General features: G+C 37.4%; 1 protein-coding gene across 1 annotated transcript in view; it reads right to left on the reverse strand.

Moving 5' to 3' along the window:
• LOC118425306 (fibropellin-1-like) overlaps positions 1–7,316 on the reverse strand; it is a 29,515-nt gene extending 22,199 nt beyond the window's left edge. The window contains exons 1-3 of the mRNA XM_035834112.1: positions 7,178–7,316; positions 6,866–6,976; positions 5,308–5,478 (exon numbers count right to left, since the gene is read on the reverse strand). Of these exons, the coding sequence (XP_035690005.1) occupies positions 5,308–5,478; positions 6,866–6,976; positions 7,178–7,316 (421 nt within the window). The remainder of the gene's footprint in view (positions 1–5,307; positions 5,479–6,865; positions 6,977–7,177) is intronic.
• Between the last annotated feature and the right edge of the window lie 2,125 nt (positions 7,317–9,441).

A 9,441-nucleotide genomic window follows, 5' to 3' on the forward strand; every position in this document is an offset into this window, starting at 1 on the left:
GAGAGGTAATAATCAGCTGGACAAAGTTAGACTAGTGTGACAAACTCTTTATTTATTATTCAAATAAAGACAAGCATTGATTATACTTTTTAAAAAGTTGAAATGTTGCATAAAAATGAGCTGTTAGGTACACATTCGTACAACTTATTTTCGGTCACAAAGCAATATAATCAAATCATAACTGTTACATTAATCAAATCAACATTACGATTGTCTCCTAAAGATGAAAGTAATGCTGTAGGTCCATAGAAGATTTCATTGAAGGACTGTTTCAATATAAAAGAGCTCAACCGTGTTGTTTTCTAGTGTATGAACCTTTACTAATGAGTTTCACGAACATTCAGTTGCCTCTAATGCTGTATACACCTATATGGCATTTCAGAAGAAGTGTCTATTTGTCTAACCGTAAGTTCCTAGTCAGGACCGAAAACGAACTCAGAGCTTACTGATACTCTGCAACTCCAAGAAATGTTATCATGAGCACTTTACAGAAGAACTTTATTGCACGACGATTGTACATGGTACAACGTATAACAACAACTATTACACAAAGTACAAAATAATTTACATGTGCAATGGAATTTGATAATTATAAATACTATATCCTCGACACTCACTACCACAATGTCTGTGTACAAGGCATAAGCGGCCTCGACACGTAACGTTACTTTCTTCCAACTAGCAAATATTGTTCACTACCAAAAATGCCCTTTTCTTATTTTCTTCTTTCTTCTTGTACACAGAAAACTTTCTGTATTTAAGAACACGATTTTGTCTTCGAGTTAAAAATGATCTTAAGTTATTTTTCTTACAGAATTTTTCTTGAAGTAAGATTATTCTTTTAAAATTGTAATATTTCCTTAAATATAACAAGAAATATAAACTTGCTAGAGAAAAACAAGATGTATATTGAATGTCTATAAATTATAGAGAGTGAACATATTTTTTGAGAAAAAATTGCTTGAAAAGAATTAGAAAGTGTTCCTTCAGGGATTTCTATTTTTTGTCAATCCTTGGAATTCTAAATATACAAATTTGCACTAATGTTCATTTAGAACATCAAATCAAGAGTGGACTATGGTTCATTTGTCTTTTACCTTAATTTGGAGCCGAACAAAATATCTCACAACAGTTCATCCTTTACTTTTTTTCCATCTAAAGACTTTACAAAGTTGTACTCTTAATTCTACACTACTTATAAAGAAGACTTCCAATTGGGCAATAGTAGAGTTAGAATTTTGCACTATTAGACTACACGGATATCTAACTTCTCCTCTTCGAAGCTCAGAAGAGAACTAAGTTTTCCGTTTATTTCACAGACAAGTACACACACCGTTAGGGTAGTGAGCTCACGTTCACGAATAAACACGATGATGAGGAAAAGGGTAGATGAGGAAGGGTCAGGGGGCAAAGGGGGCCAAAGGGATAGAATCAGGGTAGGGGATCACTTGACTTGTCTGCTCAGCCGACGTAAACGTGACTTTATTATGACTGAATGGCTCTATATAAGTTGTAAATATCAGGGACATTAAAGAATCTACGCATAATCACAATAGCATAAAATTGATCTGTGTTGGATGGAAATGTAGTACAGAGCTAATAATTCGTTCCAGCACAATAAGTAAAAGCGTCTGTTATTTTATAGACCTAGTGCAGATATTTTTAGAGTCCCCAATGGCTTATTAATTACTTAACTTTACTTATATATGCACACACGCTGTTAGCAATCGGGTTGGAACTAAGTTTTTTTTCTACTACAGACATTGCTAAATTGGTTTCTCGCAAATGTAGGGTTTGTCAAAACTGCATTTTTCGACACTCCACTGTCCTGATGTGTGGCTCCTTTGCCACGATCCAGTACTGCCGGTCTGTTTAAACGATACAGCAAGTATTTCATCAGGATGACTATATGTTTCGTAAAGCCATTCTACTACATTTTCACAATCAAGCAAATAAAAATAATCTGTTTTCAGGGTTATCAACAATGGCAAAGCAGAATTTTATTTTTCTTACAAAATATAATAAAAACAGGACGTGATCACAACACATTGAAGCATGTAGCTTATGTTCACGTCGTCATCAAAACAAACGGCATTACAAAAGTGCTTTGAAAACAAATACAGATATTGCCCAGCAAAGTGCAAGAATACCAAAGTAATGTAACTTATATTATGTAAGATAAATTACAGTGTTACAAAATCCACATGGAATGCCAGAAAAATAACATTCATAATTATAAACTGGTAAATTTTAACCAGTTACTCCAAGTCAGGCTGGATGGAATATTGTTTACTCAAATCTTTTAGTTTCTTTTATGAACTAGAGTTCCACGAACACATACCTTTGCCAAATAAACCAGGTTCGTTATGTAGCATGATGCCTGTAGACAAATGCGTTACTCATTTCATTTTCTTTATAATTATATGCTTGGAGTTGGTTTCTAAAATTTTGGCATTGATTATGCAAATTAGATCCCAAATTACAATTAATTGATATCAAATTGTATCAGCATTACTTAAGCTATCAGCATATCAAAAATCATGATTATCCTTTGATCCATTCTTGACTTATTCTCTTTCAAAGTTTTTAAATACACCTCTTACTCTCTTCTCTCTTTCTCAGTTACATATTTGACAACTTTGATGAAAGTACTATAATGGAATGCAGTGGATTTATGAACTTTTCCTAATCAATTATGCAAATTAGCTGTTAATTCGCATAATAAGTATCACATTATATAAGTCTTCACTTAGGCTATCTACATGCCAAAAATCATGATGATCCATCAACACGTTCATATTTTCTCATTAATTATGCGAATGAGATCATCATTTGCATCATAAATATGTATTGACATTTCTCTCTTTCTCAGCTACATATGTGACAAGTTTCAAAGTCCTATCATGGAATGTAGTGAATTTATGAAATATCCTCATTAATTATGCAAATTATCTGTTGATTTGCATAATTGGTATCTCATTATGTAGGTCTTCACTTACGCTACCTACATACCAAAAAACATGATGATCCGTCAACATCTTCATATTTTCTCATTAATTATGCAAATGAGGTCTTCATTTGCATAATTGATATCTATCGACATTTCTCTCCTTCCCAGCTACATATGTGACAAGTTTGAAAGTCCTATCATAGAATGCAGTGGATTTATAAATTTTCCTCATTAATTATGCAAATTAGCTGTTGATTTGCATAATTAGTATTCCATTATGTAAGTCATCACTCATTCTATCTACATACCAAAAATCATGACGATCCGTCAACACGTTGTAGAGTTATTCTCGTCCAAAGTTTGAAAGGAAACCGGCACCTGCAGTTCCAAAAAAAGCCGCTAGGGGGCCCAATCTCACAGCACTTACTCTCTGCCTCAAGGGCTATCTACCACTCAAAAAACATGACCACAGCATGTCCAGAACACCAGATATAAAAAATTGAGTTTCCGCTGCAGTACCTTAGCAGGCTGCTAGGGTGCCCATTATCGAACTTGACCTTCGTTTTCCCGACCCATACCCACCTACCAAATATGATCAGGATCCGTCCAAGGCTTCTCGAGTTATGCTGTTCACATACACACACACAGACAGACACACAGAGACACAGACACACAAACACGCCCAAAACATAACCTTAGCCATTCTGGCAAAGGTAATAATTGAACATGCTGTCAAAGTTCAGCATTGTGTGATTCTGATAGAAATGAGGAACACCTATTTGTAATATTTAGTATTTGATGCTAGGTTTCTCTTTATTTTATGTTTTACAGATTTACAGATTGTCAAATTAAATTCCAACGTCAAAGAAGAAAAGAACAAAAATGAAAATCTAGTGTTTGGTATGCCTTACTCAGTGTGTTTAGTCATTTGTTTAACCTTTCAGACTATTTAGATTTCATACTGAAGGCAACTTTTTTTGCCAAATTTTTTTCCTTCCATAGGATGTCCCATAGGATGTCATCCATGTAATCAAATTAACATGGCCTTACTCAACAAAAGAGGGAAGAAGCACACACCTTGTAGTACATGGAGCCACAATTCTCTCCCTTTCCCCGCCAAAACCAATGACCAATGACCAATCTCGGTTCACCCGGAGCCCAGTTGGTGTAGCCAACACGCGTTCGATCTGCCCACTTCCATTGTCCAGATTCTTCATGAAGACCAAGCCAGAAGTTCGGAATTGCTCGGAACGTTTCATCATGTGCTGAAACAAATAGCAGTCTGACATTGTACTAAGATATTTGCTACCTCATTTGACTTTTTTTAGTTGCGGGGATGAGCGCTTTTGCCTTTGGTACTCTATTCCGGCATTGTACATGACTAGTATTTGTGTGATTCGAGGATAGAACCCAATGTCTAAGGGAAGACAGCGTCCATGGTTAACACAAGGACTTGGCACTTAATGACGTAGTGATTTTCTTAACATACAAGGCACGCCATCCTTTGAAGGGTAAGGGATTTTTCAAAAAGATGTTTCTCATTTTTACAATGTGAACAACTCTTTGGTCGCGTGTTTTTTCATTGCCATGTATAATGGCGTTGATGTATGTAACCAAAAGAAGAAACTTGTACTGAACAATCACCCAATATGTTTGGCTGATGTAGACTTCATCTGCTACCGACAGCTGTGCGTGGTGCTCCAACTAGTGGACGCATTACTAAGACAAGATACTCTTGGACAGCATATCAGGAATTGAAGTATGGTTCTATATAAGGCGCTAACTTCATATTCATATAAAGCAATGGTAACGCTGGCTTGATATGCATGCTTTGCTTTGTAGTGTGAGACATTTGCTGGCAGTTATGTGTTCTATATTGCCTTGATCTATACTGGTCTCATAGACTAGAAAATAGACATGTCATCAGCCATATTTCTAAACACTAATTCAATTGCACGGATGACATTTATAATGCTGTTAATATATAAAGGGTTGAATGTTGCTTCTTTTATTTATTTATATGGGATGTCCAATAAACAAATCAACAAATAAACAAACAAATAACTTGGTCACAACTGCCTGGGTCTTTCTGCGTTGTAATTTTCCCTCAAAATCCAATAGAGAAAAATATTTGAATCTGTATCATGTTAATCACTTCCTGTGATTTTCAGCTCGTAAACATTTCTATGTGTTTACGTGTTGACTGTATATGTTAAAAACAAGTTCCCTTTATTTTATAACACACCATGCACACATCTAGTAATTACAGAAATTGAAAAAGGATTGATACACGGTTCATATTTAGACATAAAACTTGCATCACCATCCATGGACAAAACAACTTCCTTAAAACCCACCATTCGTGATGAGACCCGCAATGACGTTGTTCTCGCCACCGTCCTTGATAGAGGCAAGAAATGCGCCGTGTTGTTTACATCCTGAGCTCGCTGTGGACCAATCAGCTACGTCTGTCATGAACTTGTAGCAGTGGCTGTTGTATTTGTGCCACCCACTCTGACATTGTTTGGCTGTAGAAGACGGCAGTGAGGTTATTACATACCATCAGAGATGTGTTTGCCACACAAAACAAAAGTCAGGAAGATCTCAGAGGTTCGAACCTCACTTTGGCACAATTTTAGAGGGTGAATCTCGTGACCAATAACCAATAACCAAAATATTTTGTATCGCAACTTGTGGTCACACCGATGAAGGTTAGACATCAAGGTAATAAGATACACCAAACTGAAAACAGGGGGAGGGATGTCCGGTATCTCTGTGTTTTAATAGGGAAAATGAATGTTACTTGGTAATCTAAAGGGTCAATCTAAAAATGATATTGACAATTGGACTTCTTGGCTACATGAAAACACGCAAACATCAGGTAGATCAGGTATTATTATCGACAAAGAAAGGGAAATTTAGATGGCTGTATCCAACTGAATGAGTCTATCAAGGTGTTATCTTTGCGTGAAAAGCAAAGTAACACAAAAAAACATCATGAAATTGACCGATAAAATTCACTTGATATAGCAACTAAATACATGCATCAGTGGATAATAGCAGGTATCCTCTTACTCACCTTGGCCACAGTTCTGTCCAATCCATCCAACCTGGCAGATACAGTTGTATCCGCCATCTTTGTTCACACAACTTCCATGTTGACATGGTTTCTTGGTACACTCATTGATGTCTGTGTCATAACAGAAAGAATAATTTCAACTAGTGGTTGAACCGTCTCATGGTACAAAAATGTGATAAGGATCTAACAGCTAACATTAGGTCACACTGATGTATCTTATGTAACGTCATGGCATCCTCCGAAACCCTAATGCGCGAGGGCATAAAAAAAAAGAGAAGATCCGGCAAAAAATGCTGCTAAACTACAAAAATAAACATCCAGGCCATTCCAGAGGCCATTCTTTCCCTGGCCTCTGTCTTATGTTTAATACCTCCAGTAAACTTGTAAGAGACAATCGTTGCCATTTCAATATCGATTTATTGCACGTCTTCTTTGAAGAGGGGAACAAGTGCGATGTGGCTCCATGCCCTGACCATGTGTCCCCTTACCATGGAGAGCAGGTCCTCCGGTAAGCATTGGCCAGGGATGCTTTGTGGTGACAGGTGGCCACTGTTTTTTTAATAACAGGCAAAAACCAATGCGCGTTCGAAAGTCATCCATGATATTAAGTCGGTGTGGCCTTATAAAAAAGGTAATTTTAGATTGCTGTATCCAAATGAAATATTCTATCAAAGTATTGCCAAAATTGAGAAGATTCTAAACTTTATGTGTTTTCTTTATTGGATATTCTGGAGAGAAAATTTGGTAATTAACGTTATACTTGCAATTTTTAAAAAAATATATGTATAACATCAGTCTTGAACTGTAAAGGTGATTGTGTACAGAGATTTAATCACCTTGCTGACAGTTCTGTCCAGTCCATCCCGGTGAGCAGGCACAGTTGTATCCGCCATCTTGGTTCACACAGCGTCCATGCTGACACGGCATCTTGGCACATTCATCGATGTCTGTGTTATAGAAAATAAATTAAACTTTATCAGAAATTTGAAACTTTAAACTATTGACACGTTATTGGAAACGGTTACTTTCTACATGGGTAACTATTAATTTCTCAAAAAACAACTTGACTGTTAGACAGTTAGGCAGACAGTTGAAGAAAAACAGGTGAAACCTAATTAAGAAAACAAAACTGGATGAACACAACTCACCACGCTGGCAGTTCTGTCCAGTCCATCCAGGTAGGCAGGTGCAGTTGTATCCGCCATCTTGGTTCTCACAGGTCCCATGTTGACAAGGTTTTGTCATGCACCGCCCTATGGTTGACATAGCTATGGTGGTTGTTGGCATTGCCTCGCTGTTGGTAACAGCATGTAAAGATGACCCTGTAAATTTCCATCCAGGTGGTGAAGAGAGTGGAGTCAGATGGGCAAGGTTCTTACGGTTAACCTTGTAGGACGTTGTCTCCCAAGGCGCAGCAGACTTTTGTAGGTTCTCCCAGATCACCAAGCGATTCTTTGACACATGTGTCTCCTGTGTTAAACAGATGATCAATTTTAGAACCCCAACAGGAGGAAAAGAAGCCCTCACGCTGCCAGTTTGGTAAGGGTTGGCGGGAAGTTCCGTCCAGTCCAAATCGCAGGGAAATGTTATGCATACAGAAAGGTTCAGACCGCATTTCCTACCCCTAAGCACACTCGGCTGTTTTTTTTTATGCAGCTAGAACACGTTAAGAAATTCATTTAGTTTTATCATGAATAGCTTCGGTCATATTAGCATGAAAGTTTATCTCTGTGTTGGTAGAATACATTATAGATAAATGCTACCACTTGAAATCAAACTATAGGGACTACCTGTCTAAATTTCCGGACGAACTCCGTCCACCCAGCTTGTTCACTGGAGGATCATTCATTCTGTGAAGAAGGTCGACGAAGTTCGTCCGAAAATTAAGAGGGGTAAGTCCCCATACCCCCATTTAAGTGTTATAGTTAGCATTTTTCTATAACTTCAGTCATTATGTAAATACTAGTTGGCTTACTTTATGGTTAGGACCAAGACTATCAGTATGTGACTTACGGTTAGGCCCACAGCGAGGCTAACTGTTCCTATCACCAAGCCGCAACCCAGTAGAAACCAGCAGACTTTGTTAGATTTCATCTTGTTCCACATCCCCATGGCACGATCTAAGTTTTGATAAGTACAAAATCATAACTTTCTTTGTCAAAATGTTGCTGTGATATCATAACTCCTTTATAGCATAAATGACCAAAGAGCCAATATTCAATGATTGAAATTTGTGATCACGCAGAGCTGATTGATTGATTGATTGAGTGATTGAGTGAGTGATTGAGTGAGTGAGTGAGTGAGTGAGTGAGTGAGTGAGTGAGCGAGCTCGAGTGAGTGGACGAAAATAATGTAACAATGGAATGTTTGGTTTGGTTTGGTTTATTAAGATCTCCATTAGTGTTAATTCACTAGTCTTCCTGGAGTCCATATTAAAACAATAAAAAAATAATAGCAACAGAAATATACAAATAATACAAATTATAACTTTGAATAGCAAACACATGGTGAACTGAAAAGCAGTGATGGACATAAGTGAATAAGTTTAACGTTTTATGTTAAACTCCAACGACACTTGCAAAATGAAAATAAATGGATTCTAAGATCATACTGTGATTTCACAATCATCGAATAAAAGAGAGACAATTTACCACCACATAGTACAGGCCGCTGTTTTAGGCTTTGTTCCCGGTTGGAATAAGTGTGGCAATAAAAACTATTGCCATGGCCATGGTTTTATCGTTTATAAGTATTACATTAACGTTTGTTGTTTTGAATGTGTTCTATCAATTCACCTTGCTGTATGCATGAATTTTGTTTTACGAGATGAATGTTTGTAGGGCATTGCTGTCAATAAAAAAGTTGGTTTCTTGTGACTAGTGACCTATTGCAAAAGTTTCTCATTCGTTATTCAAATGAGGACCATTTGCATAAGAAAATAACAGTTGATCATCTTCTCTGCCAAAATAACAATGTGTCCAAAGTATGAAAGTCTTAGCAAAGAAAGCTATTGTAGCATTTTCTTCAAAATTAATACAACATTCACCCTCTCTACTGCTACTCGCATTGCCAACACTGCTGCTTCATTCAAAAGAGAACTCAGGGAATGTCTAGGCGACCCCTACATATTCACGTGCATACACTGACCCTGATTTCTCGCTGTGCATATTGTTGTTCATAACATTTGTTATATATTCCATCTTAGATACTACAAAAATGTATAAATATACAGTACACGGGCTGTTTTTTTTTGCCACATTCGGGCGTGACCCCTGCGTGGCCCTGTGGGACACCTCGCGGCTGCCGTTTTTTTTTTTGGGGGGGGGGGGGGGGGGCTTACTTAAAAAATGAACCAGGGACCCGCTCGTACAGCCGCTCGCGACCTGATTGTGACAACCCGGAAAGGGACCCC

The sequence above is a fragment of the Branchiostoma floridae genome, chromosome 11, assembly GCF_000003815.2.
Source record: "Branchiostoma floridae strain S238N-H82 chromosome 11, Bfl_VNyyK, whole genome shotgun sequence".
Classification (NCBI taxonomy): domain Eukaryota; kingdom Metazoa; phylum Chordata; class Leptocardii; order Amphioxiformes; family Branchiostomatidae; genus Branchiostoma; species Branchiostoma floridae.